General features: G+C 38.9%; 1 protein-coding gene across 1 annotated transcript in view; it reads right to left on the bottom strand.

Annotated features, from left to right (window-relative positions):
- Positions 1–26,300, bottom strand: part of FREM2 (FRAS1 related extracellular matrix 2) — a gene marked incomplete at both ends in the record, with an annotated part of 140,509 nt that overhangs the window by 32,072 nt on the left and 82,137 nt on the right. Inside the window, 6 exons of the mRNA XM_082481988.1 lie at positions 773–955; positions 1,033–1,197; positions 3,376–3,573; positions 3,823–4,032; positions 6,485–6,634; positions 25,366–25,617. Of these exons, the coding sequence (XP_082338114.1) occupies positions 773–955; positions 1,033–1,197; positions 3,376–3,573; positions 3,823–4,032; positions 6,485–6,634; positions 25,366–25,617 (1,158 nt within the window). The remainder of the gene's footprint in view (positions 1–772; positions 956–1,032; positions 1,198–3,375; positions 3,574–3,822; positions 4,033–6,484; positions 6,635–25,365; positions 25,618–26,300) is intronic.

The raw sequence follows: 26,300 nt of genomic DNA on the forward strand, positions 1-26,300 counted from the left end.
ATCTTTCAGCTGGACTGGACACCAAAATAGTTTATCAAAAACTGTGACAACACTCTAAAACTGTGAAAAGTCTGCAGCAATGAATGATAAATCTTAAAACACAGATCAGAATCAGGGGTTATCATATACTTCAGAAGAAAAAAAAAATCATGGTGCTACAAACTCTATTAGTCATTCACTAAACCTTGTGGGTGGGCTGTTAATGGAAAGAAGTTTACCAGCCAAGAAATTTCTCATTCTGTTGCACAGCTCTCTCCTCATTAATTTCTAGTGAGGAGCAGCTGGCAGTGAAATGCAGAGATATATAGGGAAAGCTTAATTATTATGAAAGTAAAAAAAATAAACAGAAATAAACTTTAATTCCTACATAAATCAAAAGCCATTAGCTTAATGAATTGCTTAAGGAACAACTACACAATCAGATCCTATGAGTAGATCCTTCTGCAGAGTAATGGTATTACACTTTGCAAACGTTACTAAGGTGACACTCACACATTTCTTCCACAGTTACTTGAGCTACAGATGTTTTCAAAGGAGTCACAATTCTTTTGTAAATATCTTCACTGATATCTAGTATTCCAAGAGCAATTTGGCAGTTGCATATACCACATGGGATCATGTCCATACTGAATCTGAGTAGCAAAACGCATTAATGGATGTGGTTGCAAAGTATTCTATTCATAAAGTTATTTCATTTTTCCAACATTATCATATGTCACAGTCATGAATAAAAACGAATAGCAGGATGTGATAAACACCTGAATGGTCCTACCTTCTGATATAGGGTGATAGTCTTCTCCAGAAGTAGCAGATCCATCCTTTGTATGAACTCTCACAACAGAAACCTTGGAAGTGTCTCCCAGACGAAGCACTGGGATTTTTACAACTGCTACTTGCCTTATGTCCTTTGGTTCACTCACACTAAATTTGGTCTCACCAAACTTAATAATAGCCTCTGTAATTAGAAGAAAAATGTTTTTAGAGCACAGAAACGGGCTTCCAAAAGCCAATAAGAACAAAATAATTTCTTACTGTCTGCATCATCCCGAATCTTTATCAGGGTCTCATTTTGTTCACCAATAGAGGCACCAAAGGAAGAATCACTTCTTGGAGTGCCAAGAACCAGACGTAGTTCTTCCTCTTCCTCATGGAAAGTATCATCCATAAGCACCAGTGTGCAGGGCTTCTCAGTTTCACCTGCAATCATTCTGAAGGTAATGCCATGCAGACCTTAGGTGTTCTTTGCTCTATTACAGCACTTCTCCTAGCTCACAGAACCACATGTTGCTTCTGCCGGCCAAGGCATCCACCTTGACGCCATATAAGTTAATGAGTAACGACAATAATGAAAGCAGAATTAGTAACCATTACCTTTCTTTGGAAGCTCGCCAGATAAGCGAAATCTGCCATTTTGGGACTTCCCTAAGACAAGTTTCTATTTGGTATAGCCACTTCACATGAATTGTTTGTTTTGTTTTATCTTAGAATAAAATACTCATTTTCAGTAACCTCCCCCACAGCATGTATTTTAAAAATAAATACTTGCATGAGGAAGCAGGGTAGTAGAAACTTTCACTAATACTAATGGTAATTTTGCCCTCAAGTTTTTTGTTTCAAGAATTTCAGGCCTTTCCGAGACACAATCCAGTGTGGACCTTCACTTATATTTTTCCATTTGATTTTAATGTCTTAAACTCCCACTGGTACCAAATGAAAATGAGTATTGCCTTAAATATGCTTTGGAATTGCAAAATACTCAGTTTGAGCACTCACAAATCAACATGCCTAGACTTACTAGATGTTCTGAGACTCTGGGAAAAAGACCTTGTCTTTGACCCTCAAAAGAGCAGCAAGAGTTATGAGCAGTCTGCAAAGTGTCTGGCTCCTATTGTCAGATTCAGTGGGCTCATCATCACGAGAACGACTCCTACATCCCTTACAAAAGGAACAGCACGGGATATGAGAGAGATGAGGTCAAATTACAGTATTTTTTAATTATCACGTATGGAAAAATTATCAAGGCCCAAGATAAAGAACCAGATAAGGATGCTGACTGTGTTCATTTTCTGACGTGTTCTTTTTTCCCCTATAGAAAATAAATTATCTACTAGGAGGAGAAAAAAAAAATCAAGATATTCATCCTGCTCATTGTTACATGGGAAATGTGAAAACTTTACTGAAACTGCTGCATCTTGAACAGGTCTAAGAAGCTTATGGAAACAAGATATGATTTAAGTAGATCTCTCTGCTACTTGTCTTCATGGAGAAATGGTAGAGTGACAGTCAAAAAAAAAAAAGAGGAAAGTCACTTCCCAAGGAGCCCAGATCCATTAATCCTAACAAGTTGGATTCTCTTTCCTGGTCGCACGGAAGCAATGGCAAAGGCATGGGGTACATGACAGCACTAAAAGCTGAGGCCAGCTCTAAATAAAGATAGACCGAATAACTCACTTTACAAGAGAAATGTAATACATGTCCATAGAAATATGAAGCTTGTCACTTCTGTGATAAGGGCATACCAAGGATTTCATACTGACGACAGAACTTGTTTAAGGGTTGCAAAAATATTGTGTGTGTGTAAACTTAAAAGACTAAAAGATTAAACTGTCTTCTGCACAAATAGAGTGATTCAGGCAATATTCTTTGAAGGTAGTAACACCTGATTTATTTGTGTTTCATCTCTGATATATTAAGAACATGATACTGGTAAACTACCTTAGGAAAGCCTCCCTGGGAAAAAAAATCAAACAGAAATTAGAGTTATATACCTGTTGAAAGGTCTATTACTCATTTCGGTACAAGGCAAATGTATTTATCAGAAATCTGCCTAACAAAGAGCAGAGCTTCTGAAGTTTCCCTCCTGCTGGCAGGTCCATGCTTCTGTTACTGCGTTACTCCGAACCTGCTTTTGCTACCATGGATCAAAGAGACTCTGGCACTCAGGCTGGACCTATGTGAAGATATGTCCCTTTAATTGCTATTGGCAACTGGGCAACAGGCTGCCCGGAGAGGTTGTGGAGTCTCCTTCTCCAGAGATATTCAAAACCTGCCTGGAAGCATTCCTGTGCAACCTGCTCTACATGAACCTGCTTTGGCAGGGGGTTTGGACTAGATGATCTCTGAAGGTCCATTCCAACTCCTACCATGCTGTGATTCTGTGACTGATTATCCCTCTATATTAGAAGTGAAGGAAAAAAGAGACATCATCTGTGTGCACTCTACCCACTGTGTATGAAAAAAAAAAATGGTTTTCCACAGCAGTCTTTTTGGCATTATGTGAAGACACAATTAAAATAAAACAACCAAAGCAAAGCAAGGCAAAACAAAACAAAACACAGTAGACTAAAGGCTTCTAAATCAAGATCAAGAGCTTACCAGGAAGGAATGTGATGATGGAGCTGTCAGTATTAGGACGCTCTTCAAAGTCCATCATTACCTGAGCTGAACCTTGCCTTGTATAGCATCTCACAGTGGATGTGTATCGGATATCCCCACTCCTGTATATCATGGCAGAAATCTGTCCTTCATTTTCATTGCCTACATATACAGATTCTTTAAACTGCATCTTGGGCACTGGGCAGAAAAACATAAAAAGCACGTGTAAAGTATAAATGCAAAAGTTACCGTATCTTCCCTCCACTATTTCAAATTTAGTGGTGTTGCATTGCGCTGGATATCTAACATAAGCAGCTAGGCAGCAAATGATTTAACACGTTGACTATAGCTAAAACACATGTGATTAAAAAGGAGAAGTGCTGTCTGTGTATTGCAGTTATCCATCTCCTGCATAAATCTGAAAAGGTACAAAAAATTATCACTCACAGTCAGAGACTGAGTCATTAATGAAGATGGTGGCCTTGCTGGGTTCTCCAAGAGCAGCATTCATGGGCATTCTTAGCACAAGCTCAAACTTCTCAGTTCCTTCTAACATTGGCTGTCCAAGGTCATCCAGAATTACCACGCGAAATGTCTGCATGTTGACTCCAGGGGAAAAATCCAAATTACGACTGATGCCTACATAATCTATTCCAGCTACCAACGAAAAAGAGATAAAAAATATCGAATTAATAAACAGCTTTACATGCAATTAAAAATGAAAATATCTATCATTAGGCAGTTAATTTAGATAAATCTCTTTTTTTAAATACAATTTTAAAATTTCCTAAATTTTGGAAGTCATGTAAAGCAAACATCTTTTAACCATTGAAGCTGAATGATACATGAAACAAGTCAATATTGAGTCACTTTTTGTTTAGGGATACAAGTCACAAAACAGGGCTGATTCTGGTCTGTTGTAAACCAACAGTTACTCCACTAAAAGTAATAAAGTTTGTGGTAAGTGAGAAATGAAACTAAGCATAAAGCTCGGAGAGAGACTCTGGAGATGAAGCAAAGGTTTTTGGAAAGAAAGTTCATATTATTCTGTAATGAAGTTGGAAGTTTTGAGACAATTATGTAAAAAGGGAAGAAGAAAAGGCCACTGAGGTGACTGCAAGGAAGAACTGCTGTTCAGAGGAGTTGTGTAAAACAGAATGAATGGAAATGAAGAGGATAAAATTCGGCTCAGACCATGTCAGGTGGGGTCTGGGACCTTATTGTTAGAGGCAGACTGCTCTGGGTCTGGCTTGCTTTTATGTGTTTTTTTTTTGTTTGTTTTCAGCAAAGAAAGCCAAGCCATAAAAAAACAATAAGAAGGAAGCAAACGAAACAAGATACTGACTGAAACATGACACTGTGATGTCATGTGTCTTGGAGCTAAAGCATTAAAGGTAACTTTGGTAAAGGACTGAGTTTAAATGTTCATTTTTGGTGGGAATAAGCAGCAGAGTTGTTGAAATAAAGCTTTGGGGGAAACCATTTAATTTAAATTGAAAGAGAGTTTGGAATTCTGTCAATTTGACAAATCTGGTAATATTAAAGGCCATTTTCAGAAGGCTACTTGGTTAGAGTCCCCACTGCTCTACCCCAGAGCTAAGCCACTAAGGCAGGTTGTCAGGACTGGCAGCTCAGGGCAGCAGATCCATCACTGCACTGTGTAAGACCATGAACCAGGTTCACGTCTTTACAGGCAGCCAGCCATGTCAGAGCCTTCAGGCCATTGCAAAGAGACTAGAAAGCCCAAGAGCTGTGCCATTCTCAGTTTTGAATCCTAAAGGTGCTGGTACAATGATTTAAGATTCTTACTGTAAGGAAATTATTTTTTTTTTCCCACAGATGTAAAATAACTTAAATATTCAGGATGAAGTAGACATCAGATCATATAAAGCAAGTTCAGAAATTAAGTAATCATATATTTTTTTCAAACTTCATAATTTTTTTTTTCATGAGAAATATGATGTTTATCATATATATTTTATACAGACCTGAAGGACATGGACCTGCTGGAGCATGTCCAGAGGAGAGCCACAAAGATGATCTGAGGGCTGGAGCACCTCTCCTATGAGGACAGGCTGAAAGAGTTGGGGCTGTTCAGCCTGGAGAAGAGAAGGCTCTGGGGAGGTCTTATTGCGGCCTTCCAGTACCTAAAGGGGGCCTACAGGAGAGCTGGGGAAGGACTTTTTACTAGGGCATGTAGCGGTAGGATGAGAGGGAATGGCTTTAAACTGGAAGAGGGCAGGTTCAGATTGAACATTAGGAAGAAGTTTTTCACTTTGAGGGTGGTGAGGCACTGGAAGAGGTTGCCCAGAGAGGTTGTTGAGGCCCCATCCCTGGAGGTGTTCAAAGCCAGGCTGGACGTGGCCTTGGGCAACCTGTTCTAGTGGGAGGTGTCCCTGCCTATGGCAGGGGGGTTGGAACTCGATGATCTTCAAGGTCCTTTCCAATCTAACCATTCTATGATTCTATGATTCTATGATATATAGATGATGCTTAGATATTCCTGATATAACAGTAAAGTTTTACACGACTTTGCCTCACTGAAAATTAATAGAGAATATAAACACCACTGTCCAGTTACACTCAGGATAATCATCTAAGGAAGACAATTTTTATGCTGTCTCTATATGAATGTCTCAGTTTTAAGCACTGTGGTTTGTAAAAAAAAGAAAAGTACACTAACACTTGATTCTGCAGACAAAGGTTCTGTCAAAGCATAATTGAATCATGCAGCTGTAGCAATCCTCTTGCTGATAATAATTTCTCATTGTCTACAGTAAAAAAGAGAGGAGCAAACTCTGCATGCCGCCGGTGATTGTAACTCTGTGCCCAGAGTATGCTGTTGAGGCAGTAATCAGCTGCCTTGGTGGGACAGTGTTTTATATGAGTATCTGAAGGCATTTCTCTTAGTGCTGGACTTCACAGTTGCTCCTACTCCTGTTTCTTTGAGAGAAATTCTGTAACTACTTAATTTGTTCTAAGAAGAAAGATCTGCTAAGAGCAAAAGACATACAAATTTCATCTTAGGTGGCTGAATCTATATCAAGACCAAATGTACTAGCATTTGTTGTTGAGATGATCATGAAACTAGAGCAAAACAACAACTTACCCTCTGCAGTTATTGGCTCAGATTTGCGAGACCTCACTGTAACAGATGCAGCTTTAGACAGATCAGTTCCAGTCCTCCAGACACGTACCTCAACATAGCCAGCACTCTCGTCAACATAGTATTCATCATTTCCAAAGTAGAATGCTGGTTCTGGTGAAAGAGGAATAATGTCCATAAATGTTTCTTTACCTTATGTTGAAGGTAAAAGAGAACATAAAATCCACATTATTCAATGGAGAGCACTTTGCTCTTCTCAGTAAGTGAAATAAAGCTTTTTTTTTAAGGTTTATAATTTTTCGAGGCATTTTTGGCTTATTTTCAAGTATTGGTTTATGTATTTTGGGACAGCAATTGTTATATAAGCACTGTGGTCTTTTTGTTGCCTCCTGCATTTTCAACTTTGTGCGTCAGCAGGTATGAATCTGTGTGCAAAACCAAATGTGTTATCTCATTAAACTTATTTGAGCTGGGTCCTGTGCACAAGCCAGAAAATTCCTTGCATTTTTCACTTTGGTGCAAACAGACAAAGGTGAATATAGATAATGAAATCTTAACTTGAATGTTCACAAAGATTCCTGTTGCTAGTACCAGACTGAAACATGATATATAACTGGAACTGCTTTTGTAAATGTTTTCCAGCTAACCAAAGGGGGAAAAATACTTAATTTTACTCCTCCCACAACTAGCATTTAAAACAAAATAAATCTTATTTCATGTAAACTGGAATGTGAATAGTCTTTTATCTTAATATTTAAGTTCCACAGTTTATAAGAAAGAAGAGCAAAAAGCAAAGGAGGTTAAGTGCTATCCCACTTAACAGACATATTTTTTATCCTTATTTTCTCCTCCCTTTTCCTGTTTTTCTAGCCACAGCAATTTCACAAAGCAAAGAGGCTTAAGAACATAGCCCAGCTTCATCCTGGATGTATATCAGCTCCCCTTTGCTATCCCTTACATTCCTGTTTCAAACATATAAGAGTAAGCACACACAGTCAGTGCCTTGGTTTTCCCATTGTGCAGAAGGAATCATACCTACCTTCCCCAATGGTTGGGATGTAATTTGAAGACCTCCACAAATTCTCCTTCTATTTTATCACTATTTTCTTACATTGCCTAGTGAGAATTTATTATAATCATGAGGTTACAATATCACAAATGTGCTTGAAAATACCATACAGCATATGGTCAACTCAAATTAAGTTGACAAAGACCACAGCAATTAATCAGTACTCTATCAGTGGCACTATGAATACTTCCCCTTCATCAAGCACAGAAAAAAAGAAAAAAATGCAAAGGAAATTACTGGAAAAGTTTATAGTTCTATAGGGCTATGCCTAGCATACAGAAAAGGTACAACTTACCCAAAGGAGGAGACGTAAACGCTTTTTAATGGTAAGTGACAGTTGGGCCCATCATTTCCATGATTCAGCCAAATTTTCTTAAGATTATACGCAAAATCTATGACTTCTATTAAAAAAGCTTTGGAATTGAAGAACCTGTTTCACTAAAACTGAGCTCAATAAAGCCAAATATTGTGAAGACATTGTATTATGAAGGTTTTGGAGAGGCTTGTAGGATAACCAGACAGACAAAATATTTATGTTTTTCTGAAGTACTTGAGGACAATCTGACAACACAGTGTATGGCAACAATCTCCTCTGTGGTAGATTGCTTATTTCTTTTTATAGAAAGCTAGACAATGTAAAATAGGATTTTAATTAAAACTAAGCAGAAGTAATATAAAGTAGTTACTCAGTTATTACCAAGCCAAACTTTTATCTGAGAAGGCAGCCATTCCTAAGTATTTTGGAATTGTATACATAAATTGCATAAATTAGAAGTTTTGGATATAAGTATTTTCTCTTCTGTTTTCAAGATGTTTCCTGTATTTCACAACTGACAAAATAAATTATCAAAAAAACAAGCAAACAAAAAAACTCCCTTTATATTCCACATTGATGAAAACAAAGGCAGCTGCCTCTCTACTTGTCTGCTAAAACTAAAATCATGGGTTGTAACAGATTGATAGAACTGAATACCAGTGAAGATTCACGGATCTGCTTGAGCATTGTCAAGGTCATCAACCTTTCCAGAATGAAAGGCAAACTTGGCAAATGTCTAGCTCAGGTAGATGAAAAGGCTTTCGGTTCCAATTTATTTTTTTTTTATTCAACATCATGTGTATTTAAATGTGTGTGTGTTTGTGTGCACAGACAGATACACATCGATCTCACATTATTTGCCTATAGGGACTGGATTGTCAGTAGTTGTATTTATATTTGGGACTGTGAAGCTCTTATCTGAAACATTTTTAATAGGTGAATAGGATACACTCTCTGGAGCTTCTTGTGTAACTACTATTAACTTTGATGAGAGTTCTGCTTACAGGGATACTGCAGAACTGGATATTAGATCTGCAAAGAAACGTGCTATTTCAGACATACAATGATCTTCTAAAATTCTCAAGATGGACAAAGGTTCATTCAACCTCCAGAGGTTAAAAATACAGAACATCCACTAAAACCAAATGGCTACAAATGCGTCAATAATTAGATCAAGACAGTTAAAAATACTATAAAATCTAATACATGTCATTTCTTAAACAAGTATTTTTAGCACACTGTCCCAAGTCTAATCTCGGTTTTATAATCCTGTTCTCTCTATACTGATGTTCTGGTAATTCCAGAATTATATCTGGACTTGACCCTACCTCATTTTAAGCACTTAAGTGAGAGTTACTCACAGTCACAGCCTGCTTGCTCTCAGTTTTCAAAGACAAGGATAGGCAATTCCAGGAGGTTTCCCAGCATAACGAGCATACAAAAAGAGCGGTGGAATGGCTCATCCACTGCAGTGAGTAAAATCTGAGGAGATCTGGAAGCATTCCCTTCTACTCACTGACTACCCAGGGAACATAGATGACCTGCCTTAAACTAGATGGAAGACGTAAAAGAAAATGTTGTTGGTTTCTTGTAGTGTTATCCTAATGCTTGCTTTACTGCTGCTGAAGAAGAATCCTCGTGTTCTGTCTGCTCCTGTAGTCACAGTGAAACATAAAAACGCCTAAACCCTCAGTTGGCTTGCCTTGTATTCCACAGTGAGTTTTTCACACTTTTTGAGGCATGCATCTTCAATGAAAGACACATTCTGCATGGTTACCCATCCTAGGAAACAAATCCTTACAAATGTTTTGTAAGTTCATTTCCTGTAAGCTGTGTTAGTAGCTCCCCAGGGGAAGTAGCAAAGCCAAGCTACTAACAGGGAAAGCATTGTCTTTCTCAGGTCACGGCTGGAAAACACTCTGCTCAATGACTGCAGGCTCACTTACAGCAGATCTTTAATCTAGTAATCACCCTGGAAAGAGACTACTGCAAATTTGATGGTTCCTCTTACAGAAATAAGAGGAAGTTTAAAAAAGAGATTTTTTGTTCAGACCCACAGATTTCACTGGCATGAAGTTACAATAATCAGAGGAGAAAGGTTAGGAGCTTTAGTCCTAGATTTCTTGGCACAGAAATGAAATTTTTGTCTTGCCTTTGCACTTACACAGTCAGGAGCGTGTATCAACTGCAGCACTAGTCGGTCATCCAGCAGGAAAATAAACACACTTCTCATACTGTTAGAAATAGGTCTATTTTTGAATGTATATCAGAAAATCAATGAGATAGTGCAAAAACTCTTTATTTCCAGGGAGGTTTTTGTTTTTAAAATTATATCCTTACAATCTGCTTTAGAGGGACATGGCAAAACAGTAGGTCGTTTGTAAGATATGCAACGTGCCACAAGCAGCTTGGGCTGCCAGCGCAAAGAATGCGTAAGGCAGGATAGTTAGGACAAACACAAAAAAAACAGACTCTTCTGTGCTGACATCTCAATAAGCCTTAATACTAAAGTGATTTTCAGTGATAAATGCTTCCAGTGAGAGATACACATATATATGTATGTATATATTCTCAGGAGGAGAGAAATAACAGAAGAAAACAAGACCTGCCACTTTGACATTGGAACTAGGAGAAGTGGTCATTACAACTGAACTCATGCTTGATCTTTTCTAGTTGTGTTGAACCGTTTATTCCTAAAAGGTTTTGCCTCCTTCTTTCCACGCACAGTACAGACAAGGCTATGACGTGAACATTACGCCATAGCCAGAGCCAGCAGAAAACTGCTGTGGTAGTGCAGAAGGTGCAAAGCAGTGCTTTGTAAGCTTATCAGCCTGCTCTGGTACAGTCTAAACATGATAGTGCAATGCTGAGTCCAAAGTAATGAGCCCTGATGGCTGACACAGCCAATTACCCTTGGACATAACAACAGAAAAACATGGCCGGATTTCCTCTGGACCTGATCTGGCTTACACCCAGACAACACATACATCCCTACACAATGCTTACCTGCATTTCAGTATCACAGCTAGCGTTAAGTGACTGAGCTGCTGAGTCTATATTTAACAAAAGAGACTCCACCCTACCAAACGTGAAGTGGGTGAGTTGTAGGTAGACCAGTTAAGAACAAGAGCTCCATTAGATTTGAGAAGGAATGGGCATTTACTGTTTCATAGCAGTAAAGGTCAGAAAAACTGCCCATACAAAAAGTTTATATTATGATGTTATCAAAAAGAACTTTAACATCTGAAACTAGGTAGCACCATTCTACTGCTATTTACACATACTTGAAGCTATGCAAGCAACTGAGCTTGCATTGACCACAATGAATTTAATTTGCCAAGTCATTTATTTTTGCTGAATGCTGTAGAAGCAGGGGTCAAGATTACAGTCAGAGCTCAGTTCTGGAGCAGGTACCTATTGTGCAAATGCCAATAGCTTTTTATTTGATGTGGTCAAAACAGATTACTTTTCAAATTCATATACTGTAACCTTAACAGCTTTCATCTTCTTAGCACTGTTGTCATAACTTTTGCAATCAAAAAGCAAATTCACCTCAGAATCAAAATTACTAGTTGCAGCCAAATTGCCACACACATTATCTCAAGCAAACAATGTTTGTATTTCCATTTGTCTCAACAGCCCATTTCTGTCTAGCAACTTAAAATGATTTTTTAAAGGATACTGCAAACATAACTGGTAAAAGGACAGACTCAATGCAAACTTTACCAAACCCAGTTCTATTTTGCAAGAAAACACACATTTTTTTTTTTTTTTAATCTGCAAAGGCAATGCCATACATTGATGACTGGTTCATCATTGATTTACTCTCATTTTACACAACTTAACCCAGTAATTTCAGTAGAGTAACGCAGTGGGAATCCAGATGAATAACTGCTATGAACAACATTATATATGATTCACATTTAATTAATTTAATTAATTTATGACACATGCTAATTTGGGATAGATCTTTACATTTTAACAAACCCTTTATGTTAAAGTGCATCCATGTTTCAGTTTCTCTAGACACATTACCATGACAAGCAGCACCTGCCTAGCAGGTCTGGAACGCACATCTAACATCTCTGCTACATGAATAAGTAAAACTCAAATGTCACCAAAATAGCACAGGAAAGGAAGTAGACTACTGCCCCAGCTGCAAGATTGAGGGTGGCAGCAAGATGGCTATAGAGATACCCCATCTCTGGTCACCTACTCTTCACAGAATCACGGAGTTTCAGAGTTGGAAGGGACCTCTAGAGATCATCTAGTCCAACTCCCCTGCTAAAGCAGGATTGCCCAGAGCACGTTACTCAGGACTGCATCCAGGCGGGTCTTGAAAATCTCCACAGAAGGGGACTCCACAACCTCCCTGGGCAGCCTGTGCCAGTGCTCTGTCACCCTCACTGTAAAGAAGTGTTTCCGTGTATTTGAATGGAACTTCTTATGTTCCAACTTGTGCCCATTGCCCCTCGTCCTGTCACTGGGAACCATTGAAAAGAGCCTGGCTTCTTCTTCCTTCAACCCACCCTTTAGAGACTTGTACGCCATAATAAGGTCTCCCCTCAGCCTTCTCTTCTCCAGGCTAAAGAGTCCCAGCTCTCTCAGCCTTTCCTCGTAAGGCAGATGCTCCAAGACCTTAATCATCTTAGTTGCTCTTCGCTGGACTCTCTCCAGCAGTTCCCTGTCCCTCTTGAACTGGGGAGCCCAACACTGGACACAGTATTCCAGTTGTGGCCTCCCCAGTGCCGAGTAGAGGGGGAGAATGACCTCCCTCGACCTCCTGGCCACACTCTTCCCTATGCAGCCCAGGATTCCATTGGCCTTTTTGGCAACAAGGCCACATTGCTGGGCCATGGATAATTTACTGTCTACCACAACCCCCAGATCCTTCTCCTCAGAACTACTTCCCAGCAGGTCCGCCCCTAACCTATAGTGGTGCTTTCCGTTCTTCCTTCCCAGGTGCAGGACCTTGCACTTGCTTTTGTTGAACCTCATTAGGTTCTTCTCTGCCCAGCTCTCCAGCCTGTCCAGGTCACGCTGGATGGCAGCACAGCCCTCTGGGGTGTCAGCCACCCCACCCAGTTTGGTATCATCAGCAAACTTGCTGAGGATACACTTTGTGCCCTCATCCAGGTCATTAATGAATATATTGAACAAAATTGGACTGAGTATTGACCCCTGGGGGACACCACTGGTTACAGGCCCCCAACTAGACTCTGTGCCGCTGATCACAACCCTCTGAGTTCTGTCACACAGCCAACTCTCAATCCACCTCACTGTCACCTCATCTAGCCCATACTTCCTCAGCTTCCTAATGAGGATGTTATGGGAGACAGTGTCAAAAGCCTTGCTAAAGTCAAGGTAGATGACATCTATGACTCTCCCCTCATCCAGCCAACCAGTTATAACATCATAGAAAGCTATCAGATTGGTCAAGCATGATTTACCCTTGGTAAATCCATGTTGACCACTTCCAATAACTTCCTGCTCCTCAACGTGTTTGGAGATGACATCCAGAATGAGTCGCTCCATTACCTTCCCAGGGACAGAGGTAAGACAAACTGGTCTCTAGTTCCCTAGGTCCTCTTTCTTGCCTTTTTTGAAGATTGGAGGGATGTCAGCCTTCCTTCAGTCCTCAGCCACCTCTCCTGTTCTCCATGACTTTTCAAAGACGATGGAGAGTGGTCTAGCAATAACATCTGCCAGCTCTCTCAGCACTCGCGGATGCATGCCATCATGGCCCATGGACTTGTGAATGTCCAGCTTGGCCAAGTGGTCTCTGACCCGGTCCTCCTCAACTGAGGGAAAGTCTTCCTCTCTCCAGACCTTCCCCTTTGCCTTCAGAGTATGGGATTCCTGAGGGACAGCTTTAGCAGTGAAGACCGAAGAAAAGAAGGCATTCAGTAACTCTGCCTTCTCTGTGTCTTCCACCACTAGGGCACCTGTCTCATTCACCAGTGGGCCTACATTTTCCCTTTTTCTTCCTTTTACTATTGATATACTGAAAGAATATCTTCTTATTGTCTTTAACTGCAGTGGCCAAGCTGAGTTCTGATTGAGCTTTGGCCCTTCTCATTTTCCCCCTACATAGCTTTGTTATATCTTGATAGTCCTCATAAGTTGCCAACCCCCTTTTCCAGAGAATGTAAGCTTTCCTTTTGCTCCTGACGTCTTCTCTTCTTTTCTTGTCAGTCCCATCCCTGCTGCAAGGACAGCCTGCAGCATACTTTACAGCCTGAAGAACTGAGATAATTCTGATTGAGCTTAATTCAGGTTGCAGTTGATAATGGTTCAGTAATAACTAGATGAGCGACAGAGGATGCCTGAATCACGGAGAATAGAGATATCTGAGTGCGTGAAGCTGTGCTGTACTCAACTCATTCAAGATGCATGCCTTTAAACTGAAGATGTATTTTTCAACAATTACTTAACTATTATGTACAAGATTGTAATGAACAGTCTAAAGTTGTCTCTCAGCTATAACTGGCATTTCAGGAGGAAGGCTAATGTGTGACGTTGACTATTATAAGTCACCTTCTCTTGGAAGCACGTCATTTACCTTTGTTGATTTGCTGAGAAACATTGTTACCTTTCCAAAACACCAAATTCATATATATGTGAACTAACATATAAGTGAAAATATTTATTAGTAGAAGTAGTACTGTTATGATCATTGCACGGACTCTAAGGATGTAACCTACAGACCTTGATATCACTGGAACCATCACAGGTGTCAGAGAAGCTTTTCCTATGTTCAGATTCAGAGGACAGGGCCAAAAGATTTTTTCCTGCTACAAGTACATCAAGCTTCAATCACTTGCGCAAACTGTTCCATAACACAGATAATTGCCTCATTTACCAATCTAAATAAAAATATAAAGACTAAGAGCTGAAGAAACAAACACTTTGGAATTTGGGGACCCACCCAAACGCGATGGTATTACCTGCAGCAACCATCTAATTTTCACATACCATTTTCCTACTGGCAAGACCTCCCACAGAGCATGAAACCAACTCAGAATCTTCTACATGTTCTATTTTTAAAAAGAATGAGTTTATTTTTATGTAATAGGCCCAGGAAATGGCATCAGTAACAAATTCTCAATGAACTGATGAAACAGAGGCAGGCAGATAAATGGGAAAGCTTGGCAGTAATATTTAAATATACCACACACAAGGTACCTCACAAGGAGACAAAGCATGAAGGAGCTCACAGTCAGTGATTCATACATGAGATAACAAATGAACCTACAAACAGAAATGGTAGGGAAGCTGATCAGCATTTTAGAAATCAGGCTACATAAAGATAGAGCATGTAGCCATTTGTAAATATGTTTTTCACATTTTAATTGAAAAATTATTTTACTACTGGGCCTTGCAGAAAAAGTAGTCTGTAGAACGGGTCTGAGTGTAATAAATACATTTGCAAAAACAGAGGTTTTCTGAGAAGAATATTTTCAATTTTTCTTGTCCAGTGTGTTCCTCGCGCCTACGCTCATATCAAGAAACACAACCACAAAATCGCAATAGCTCATTCTATGAATATATTCTTTATGATAGCTTGTAACATCATCCACTTAAATCATGAGCCTGTTCTCTAAGAGTTTAAAGTCCAAAGTCATAGTGATGTCAATTAGGTTTTCTCCCCAGCTGAGACTTCCACTGGTTGGCAAGTAGTACCAGTAAGGCTTTTGAATGATAAACAAGCATTTTGTGGCTTGGTAATGAGAGATGATAGGAAGATGGCGAGGAAATTGTGGAGAACCAATAGCAAAGACAGTATTCCTGGACCTTCATAAAAGTAAATGCATGCTGAAAATGTGTGAGTTCCTTATGCAGTAAAAGCTATTAGACTTTGAGAAAAAGGATATAACGATATTCTAAAGATCAAAATAAATCCAAATTGTGCACTTTCTGAGAGTATTCTTTCATAGAATCACTGAATGGTTTCGGTCAGAAGGGACCTTTAAAGATCATCTAGTCCAATCCCCCTGCTGTGGGCTGGGACATCTTCCACTAGATCAGGTTACACAAAGCACCATCCAACCTGACATTAAACACATCCAGTGATGGGGCATCCACAACTTCTCTGGACAACCTGTTCCAGTGTCTCACCAGCCTCAGTGTAAAAACTTTCTTCCTTCTGCCCAATCTAATACCCTCTTTCAGTTTAAAACTTGCCTCTTGTCCTGTCACTACAGGTATGGGTAACAAGTCTCTCTCTGTCTTATAAGTCTCTTTATATGTTGAGAGACTGCAATAAGGTTTCCCTGGAGCCTTCTCTTCTCCAGGCTGAACAACCTCAACTCTCTCAGCCTTTCTTCACAGGAGAGGTGTTCCATCCCTCTGATCATTTTTATGACCCTCCTCTGGACCCACTCCAACAGGACCATGTCTGTCTTGCGCTGAGGGCTCCAGAACTGCATGCAGTACTCCAAGCGGGGTCTCACGAGAGCGGAGAAGAGGGAGAGAACCACCTCCCCTGACCTGCTGGCCATGCTTTTTATGCAGCCCAAGATACGATTGGCTTTCTGGGCTGCAAAGCACACATTGCTGGCTCATGTCCAATTTTTCATCCACCAATATCCCCAAACCCTTCTGCGCAGGAGGGAGATACTATTCATCCCTCAGTCTGTACTGGTATTGAGGATTGCCCCAACTCAAGTGCAAGACCTTGCACTTGGTGTTCTTGAACTTAGCGGGCAACGAGGTTTGCAGGGGCCCACTCCTCAAGGCTGACAACGTCCTTCTGGATGGCATCCCTTCCCTCAAGACTATCAACTGTACCACTCAGCTTGGTGCCATCTGCAAACTTACTGATGGTGCATTAAATCCCACTATGTCATTGATGAAGATATTAAATAGTATTGGTCCCAGCATGGACCCTCAAGGAACACCAGTCATCAGTGGTTTCTGTTTGGACATTGAGTGTAACTATTCGGATGCAGCCACCCAGCTAATTTCTTATCCATCCAACAGTCCATCCATAAAACCCACATCTCTCCAATTTAGAGGTAAGAATGTTGAGGGGGACTGTGTCAAAGGCCTTGAAAAAGTCTAGGTAGATGACATCTGTAGCACAGAATTATAGAATCATTTAGGTTGGAAAAGATCTGTTAAGATCATCAAGTCCAACTGTTAACCTAGCACTGCCAAGTCCACCACTAAACCACTTCCCAAAGCACCACATCTTCATGTCTTTGAAATACCTCCAAGGGATGGTGACTCAACCACTTTCCTGGGCAGCCTGTTCCAATGCTTGACAATCCTTTTGGTGAAGAAATTTCTTACTAATATCCAATCTAAACCTCCACTTCCTTTGTCCACCGATGCAGGCAGTCCATCATAGAACGCCACTAGATTAGTGAGGCACGATTTGTCCTTGATGAAGCCATGTTGCCTGTCTCTAATGACTTCCATCTACTGTATGTTTCTACATATCTTCCAGTAGGATCTGCTTCATGATCTTACCAGGCACAGAAGTAAGACTGTTAAATTTACTTTATCAAGTGAATTACAAATCTGAATCTTAGCAAAATAGCAAATTTGTTTGGTTTCACTGAAGAATAAATGAAGAAGAAGGAAGGCACTATTATTATAACTATCATTACTACAAATGGTGCATAGAAGAGGAATAGCATAACTAAAAAATGTAAGATATTTTGTTTTCCCAGTGGCTGTTGGTATTTGTATATCATTTCTGGTACATCTTGTACCACATTTTTAAAGAAAATTATGATCCTATCCATTCTTGTGGATAGTTATTAAATGTGTTCTGTCTCTATGTATACACAGACTTTTCTGGATTGGAGACATCTTGACCATATCACAAGACAGGCTAAGAAAGACACTGCCCCAACTACGACTTTAGATTTTTGCACTTTTACTATTCAGTCAACTCCTGTTGAGTTTGCTTAACTGGCAGAAGCAATTTCTTGCAGGCTTTTCTGCCCACATACAATAAGAACACATTGAGCCCACTGAGGTCTGAAAAGAAAAATACGCAAGAGATCTTCCACGTTCCCATTACAGGAGCTAATGTTGGGGATGGGACTCAGCAGAGAAGACATTGCAGAAGTGAAAACAGAACAACAGCCAGACTTATCAGACCACAAAAGCAGAGCTCTAATGACAGAAAATATGCTTTGCTATATTCTCAAATTCTCTCTTTTGGACTTCTGACCCCATTCGTGTCAAAGGGAAGAGAAAAGAGTTGCCTGACAGACAGTAATGTGAGATAATAACTGAGTTAATCCCTTGTTGATTTATACATTCAAAAGGAGAATCAACATCATTAACGCCCAATGGGGTACACTGGTTACTCTGTTGTTCAGTATCCTATGAGTCTTCGAAGACTGATGAGCAAAGTGGCAAAGTCTCAGTATAAGAAGCTTCAGAGGAAGAAAGATGATCTGAAGAAACCTTAGGAAAATTGAATACACCAAGATGTCCTACACAATTTGATTATCCAAATCTTAAACACACAAAGCACTCACAAGGTCACTAAATTAATTCCCTATGATCGCATGCAAACAAGAACAAATTGTTAACTTAGAATGGTTTGCTGGGCATTCATTGCATTTTCAAGCAGTCTATAATAAACATAAGATCTGCAGTACAAAGACAAAAGACATAAAAATATAACTCAATGTACTCTCGAGTGAACTGTCATAAAACAATGATCCATTAGGCTCTGGAAAATAACTTCAGCACACGTAAGAACACCATCTCATTTAATTCATTCTAGATTTAACAGAAAGTGTCAATTTTCATACCTTGTCTTATCAACTATTTTATGTGCTTCGAGTACAAAACTCAAAAGCTGTTTTCTATATTTAAATACTCTCCTAGAAATATTACTATAATTCACATAGAACTGTAATAATGGATATATAAGCTAACCATTTAAGAACTTGCAGTTGTGAAGGCTTGGAGATATGCTATTCCACCAGCTGAATCCTCTATTACAAAGGAGTCATCTAAAATAGGTGTGACAAAGTACTGTCTGGACGTCATGGTCTGTCCTCCTTACCTATTAAATAACCTAGTTATTAAGCAGATAACTGAAGATGAGATTAATCCAACATCTGTAGTTCATATAAATATAATGTGCGAGTGTGTACCTGCATACACACACATACAATAAACTGCCAGTAACAGATAATGCTAAAAAAGCAAATCATAAATGTGCCTGGTTGCCTCTACAGAATGTCCTACTGTAAGATATGACATTAATTTATTTCTGTGATAGACAGAAAACAGGGACTTTCCAAAATCTTTAAGGCTATCATCATAAATTGAACATTTTTCACTCTTTTGAACTGGTGATAATAAGAAACTGTAAGCAAAGAAAACTGGGAGTATAACATGTGTCATAAGTTGGCTGTCTTCCACATTTTCCCTTGATTAGTTGCCAATCTGGCTACCTGCCACAGACTGGGGAAAGGGGAGGGGTCACATAGAAATTTTACCTAATGAGAGGACAAAAGAAGCTAAAAGCTGCACAGAAGTGCCAGAGGCATCAGATCCACAGGCACTGTAAAAATAGAAAAAAAAAAGAGAAAGTAGGCAAAGATGGCTGTAGAGAGGAAAAAAGAATAACTATTTTATTATTTTAGTTCCCTCCAGAGAATGATGAAGGATACTTGGCCAAATCCAGTCATCTAACACTGGGCATGCTCAGCCTATAGTGTTCAGGTTGTAACTACAACTGGACAGACTGGCAGATATTAACTACCAAGGATCAACCAACCACTCATTCAGTTTAAGGTTATGGCACACCTACTGTTGAAAAGAAAAAGACACATTCAATTGCCTGTCTTGGAGGCCAGTGGAAATAAGGAGACTCCGGATAGCCTTGGGAGATAAGGATGCCCCTCTGCAAACCATGTTACTAATAGAACATTTAATTATCATCAGCTGGAAATTTGGCTCAGTACGCACGCCAAAAGTTAGTTGATACCGTATGCCTACTTGGACACGTAATGTAAAGCATGTATTTATAATACAGCATTGCAGAGCTGACTTTCTGCCTCTTTTCAGGCTATTGATAGTAAACGTCAATATGGACTTTACTACTCCGAGCAAGCTGGACAAGCCCTAGTGGCTACTGATTTCCAGAACATGGTCTAAGGATTTCCAAAGTTTAATTAACTGCAGTGACAGCAAGTTTTTAAAGAAATCTCCAGAAGACTAAAGAATTAATCTGTTCTGTTTGACCTCTAACATTGGCTTTCTGCGTTATCATACCATGACCATACCATCATCCGGTTTACTCAGCTGTAAAATATTCCCAGATAGTGCTACCCTCTATCATGTGGATGATACGAGTGATCGATTCTGTTGAGTAGGTATGAAGAAAATGGTAAGCAAACCTCTGACATAAACCTGAGTCCTTTGCTTTCCCAGCCTTGATGTAGAAATGTCAAGAAGAAGTCTGAACGGCTGCTTGCCCATCTAACGTGAATGAAGTGGAACAAATGTATTTAATGTACTTCCTGCTGTGAACAGCATGAGGCTTCAACAATTCCACTAAGGCAAGATGACTGTTTCTCAGCCTGGCTGTAAGGCTGTGCGCTCTCATGGTAACACTAAATACAGTAGCATGGAATTAAAATCACATGGGAAGACAACCACTGACAAAAAACTTGAAGTAAACAAAATAACTGTAAGCATTCCCCTCTTAGCCACAAACTTCCAGCTCTGCATTCATCACACCTCTTCTCTGCTGGTTTCCAAATGTGATTACAAACCAAGAGTTTAAAATTTGCCCGCAACACAAAACAGAGTAAGTAAAAAGGAGTCCAAACCAGTATCCCGGCAATCAAAACATTTGACTATGAGAGCAGAGCTTTGATGGCAAGCCCTGTTGCATTTTGGATCAGACTTGTTGCACACAACACAGCAACGCTGTTAGCGTTGGAACCAAATTACAGGCTCCTCATTCCCAAATGAATACTAACAAAAGAGCTTGATCTCATTTTTTCTCGATGTATGTGAAATGATTTCAGAGTCACAGCTTCAGCTGGAAAAAGGGTGATTCCAGGCTGATCTTGCTTAGTTGCTAAGTGCCTGGGGGCAGGGGTGGCGGGGGATTAAGGCATTTCCATGGAAGACTGGGGGCTGAGTATTTTCAGGATCTGAGACTAAACTCCGGGACTCCTCTCTCCAAGGGGAATCAAAAGTGCACAGCAACCTTATCTTCCTTTCCCTAGATCCATGATATTGATCTATTATGTAAAGTGCCTTCTCTGAATAAAGCTTTATGCTGGACTTTGTGCTCTCCATGCAGGTATGTCCCGAGCCAACCAACTGACCTCAAATTCTTCAGGGATTTCTGTTCATATCCCAAATCCTTGAGATGCATGAAGACAAGTAGTTTGGTTCATCAATTCTGGCTAGATTTAATAACACAAGTTCACATTTGTATGGAAAATGGTTGATTTTTTTTGTTTGTTTTGGGATTTTATCTTGAGCATCTGAACAGCTATTGAAATACACTTCAGCATTCGTTTCTTTAGACTGCAACTCGATTATTTTAGATCTTTCTTTATAAATCATAATTATTTTATGAAGCAGGAATAGCTATGTATCCCTCTTTTGTTTAATGGCATTTCATAGTAGGAGCTCTTTTAACACAAAATTAGAAAAAAATCCTTCCTTCATGCCAGTAGTGCCTTCGACTTTGGGTTGAATGGCAAATTAAATTTCTAAGGGTAGGGTTTATTCTTATGGTCAGAAATCAATGTATTCAGATGCACCAGGTACCCATGGTGATTGATCTCAGCCATCCTAGGATGGGATAATTCTTGGGAGTATATCTCTTTTCATTAACTATAGAAGGAACCTGGCATAGTCTGCTTGAATGAGATGTCTAAATTTATAGATGGTTAATATCAAGTGAGATTACTGCCGCCCCAAAAGTGGATGATTTGCATAAGTCTTTCCCCTGAATGCTTTTCTTCCTGTGGTTCATGGTTAGTAACTATTATCTCTGACTCAAACAGATCCATGTTTTTATTTTTTAGTGTTTAAACTGTAGTGACACATGCAACTTTGAATACAAGATTTGCATGCGCAACTTACTTTGCTGTGTATTTCATTAACTTAATACTTTTCTTCTTTTCTACCTGTCTCCAACTTCAGGACCTACCAGGAAAAGTCCCTTCCAAATTAAGAAATGTCCCAATAGCATGACCAATTTTAAAATCACCTTTCACAATACATACCTGTGCATGTTCTACATACTATGATTTTTTTTCAGATTTTGGTTTGGCAGTACAGCATAACTGCATAACGCCCAATTAAAGTATTGAGTTGCCAGGAATTTTTTAATATACCCTGTTCACTAGAAAGTTGAGCACACCTCTTTTACTTTTTGTTTATTGCCATGATTGTACAGCAACTCAGCAATTTTACTTAGACCCTAAGGGCCTTGTCTAGAAATAAAAGAAGAAGAAAAGACTTTGATGATAGGTACTGAAGGTGAATGTTTCCTAATTAACTTGCATTGAATGCCAAAGGAGATAAGGCAATGTTGCTAGTGCTGACTTGACTTCCATAGGAAAGATCGCGTGTAGTATTATTAAACTTTGACCTTTGCTGTTTGTATCTTTTGACCTGAAGAAGTCAATGCATAATGTTAATCCAGTCACAGTACTTAGAGAAATCACAACTTAATGCCATACTGTGACATTCAGCCAAAGAAACTTTGTTAAGTACAAGATGAATTTAAACAAACAATAGAAAAATATATCAGTAGGTGTAAAGTAAAGAGACTAAAGTGGACTACAGAACTTAGTGTAACATTATTATAGCTCATAGGCTATTATATATGTGCTAAAGCTTTTATCCACTTTTATCTTAGGGATTCTCTGAATTAATTTTTATTGTTAAAAGCTAAAGAAAATGCTTTTTATTTCACATAGCATACTATTTCAAGTTATTAAAATTAATTTTGTGCACTGCAAACAATAATAACCAATGCTGCTTAAAATCTCCTGCTTATTTATGCAGAATTTTAATCGTGACTAACAGGGTGTTAAATTGCTCACGTTACATAAATATGTGTGATGTGTGTATATACACAATCTGAAATAAGCATATATATATTCATATATGTGTGTGATTACATAAATAAATATGTAAGGTATTACATAATTTATCTACTCTGTAGTTTGTACTCTGCTTTTTATAGAACAAGCAGCACAAGAGATCTCAGATGAAACAAAATGCATATGGACTTTTCTGTTACCATGCATTATGTTGTTGTGCAAACTAAAAGTGTGTGGCAGAAAATTTTACTGGTAAGTTTTTGAATGCTCTGGAATTTTTTGTGGGAGTACTTTCAGTGATACACAAAGCAAAAAAGGAGTTCTGTCACACTATTTCAAATATGACGCATGGAACATTTCAGGTGTAAAAGACAAGTGAATGTTTGTAAAAAATGATCCAAACTTATCTTTCAAAGCCCCCTTATCTTTCGATATCCAAAATATTGTTTACTCTTACCAACAAATGTAGATGTTGCAGTTACTACATAATGAAAATGTTCTACTCTGATGTCCCAAACACTTCTCCATGGCAGTTTTTTTAATAAATCCCATAGGATTACTTTTATTTGCTAAATAAATCCTGTTTAAAAGTTTGTAGCATTGAGACAAAGTTGTGCTCATAAATGCAAGAAATATTAGACTTAAAACTGAATGCTGGTATGTAAACCAAATTACTTCTCATGATTTCTAATAGTGGTGTTAAAATAAAGGAGATTTCTTGTTAACTTCCCTAATATCTTGTGGGAGTTTCATAAACTGTTAAATTCTATACTATGTTGGGATTGATTAATTTTCATCATTTCTTATTTAGTCACTCTACGTTACTGTTAAAATGACTGTATAAGTCTATGAATGACAATATCTTATTTTAAATGCTAAAAACAATACATAAAAACATTCCCTCCCAGGCACTGAGGTTCCCACTGAAGTTAGATGCTCTAATTTCAGCGCATCTCTGTTTTAAATAATCTCTTGGAGAAACTTTCTTCCCATCTCAAACTTTCTGTATACATTTTAAGCAGTCAGAACACCTTCAAAAGCCTCATAATCAGCTTCTTCAGGGATATATTTTTATAGCTACTCTCTCAATATTCTGTGCTCTGCTATCTATAAACTGTACAGCTCATGAATTCATCAAATTATTAAAAAAAAATCAAATTATTGTAAAAAATGTACACAAATAAACCTGGAATTACTATCACCGCAAAGTCAGATAAACATATGATATATGATGTTGCTTTATAAGAAGTATTATTTCAAACTGTTGATTAATGCTATATGATTACCCAAATGCTCCGCAGAGAAAAGTCACCTCTGTCACAGGATTACAAGTGAGAAATTTCAAGCAGACTGAGTATTTATGATTCAATTAGATGGGTGTCAACTTCCTGCCTTTAAGAGCTGCCTTTTATATCCTTAATTAGGGAGAAATCACAGTGCTGGTAAAAACTGTCTATCTTCGCATCAGACTTTCAAAGAGTACTATATAACTCCTCACATTAGGAAATAAGACAGTGTCACAATAGATGGTTTGATGGCCTCATAGAGAGGACTAAAACAGCTTATCATTATTCCTTTCACAGAATTCACAGCTGAGGTGTCAGCCTCCAAACACCATGCATAAATGAGGGCAATTGTACCAGGAAACCAGGAAAATTGCTACCACTCCTAGAAAGACAGTTGCCACACCAATGCTAAGGACACTGAAGGAGAGGCTTGAAGTCTCAATGATATTTACGTGTATTTTCAAAAGCAGTTGGTGACACAGTGTGCTGATTCTACTCTTCCTCAGTCACAGATCTTTCTCTAATCACCACCAGAAATGTTGCTTTCAATGCAATATATCAAAGCTATTGACCACTTGAAAGGACATTAATTCTGTCAGCGCTTCCTCACTGAGGTGATTTCTAAAGCAACATTACAATCTCCTGATTATTTGCTTTGTTTAAAAGACAAAGGAAGCATATGGGGACATTTCTAGGCAGAAATTTCAATGCAGCATCAAATCAGAAGGAATATAGCTTGCCTCTTAGCAGCTGCTAGATGGCTTCTGGTCCATGAGGACCTCTAATATGGCCCCTTGGAGCATAATGCAATGGGTCTGAAGGCTTTGTGGACACAACCTCAGAATCACACAGACAAGAGTGACCGTGCAGGCTGACATTTTGGATTAAACTTGTTACTGTGATAGAATGGAAAGGTGCGTCTCCTCACTCCCAATCACTGCTCATGTGATTTTCTCAAACCATAAAATATCAATACTAAATACTTTAAAGAACCCACACAGCTTCCTAATAGTATTTTCAAATCTCAAGATGGAAGCAGCATGTGTTTTAACCACCAGGGAGAAGTGCAAAAATCTTGTACATGCTGATTTCAGTGTGGTGCTACCTGTGGTTTCGCTCCTGGACTGGCACTACGACTTTATTACATGATGTCTTACCATCATCCTTATCAGGTACAATGGTAATTCGAGTGCTTGGGAATTCTGCACCAATTCTTCCACCCATCGGCATGCTCAGTAAAACATCAAAGGTCTCAGACTCTTCATATAAGGAATCATCTATGATGACTATCCGACACATTTTTTCTCGTTCATCTTTATCAAAACGTAGAATGCTGTTGTGATCCTCAGGCCTGGATATGTAGTCAGAGTAAGAAAGTACAGAGGTTGGGGCAGTGCCAGATGCTGTCCCTGTGGCACAAAAGGAAAACAGTCACTATAATACCATGGTTATAATGATGCCCTCGCAGAGGCTGAATTTTATTTTCATTATCTTTTAATTTCTCTTTACTTTTATGTGATAAGAGGGGCTGAAACTTCTAACCAGGCTAAATTTCGGACGTCTCTGGACAAAATACTTCTGTATATGATGCAATGCAAGCACATGGCTCCTCAAATTCGTTTGCAGTTTTTCAGTCAGAAAGAATATTGTAATCTATCACAAGAGACATAGATTGACAAGGGAGACGCTGTGAGGACTACAAATTAACTCCTTAAGTGCGTTTTATCAGTTGAAGATATCAGTGGACCAGAAATTAACTATAAACAGATAGAATTTGATGTAAACAAATAATTTTTATTCCACATCACCTCAACAAAATCACCTCTCCAGATGAAAAATAACAATAAAAGCACAGGTGTAGAGACCCCATGCTCTGTGTGGATATAATCAATAGCAAATTGACAGATAGAGGAATTAGAAGAATGACAATTAAACAATATTATTTTATACCATTTTTTTCAAGATACAAGCAAGTAAAGGATATCCTGGGCAATCACCGCAGCGCTTTCAGTTCTGATCACTTTCAGATATATGGGGCTGCATAAAAAAAATCTTGCATAAAGATAAAGAACACAGATTTTCTTGACCTCCT

The sequence above is a fragment of the Vanellus vanellus genome (assembly GCF_965231255.1).
Source record: "Vanellus vanellus genome assembly, chromosome: 1".
Taxonomy (NCBI): Eukaryota; Metazoa; Chordata; class Aves; order Charadriiformes; family Charadriidae; genus Vanellus; species Vanellus vanellus.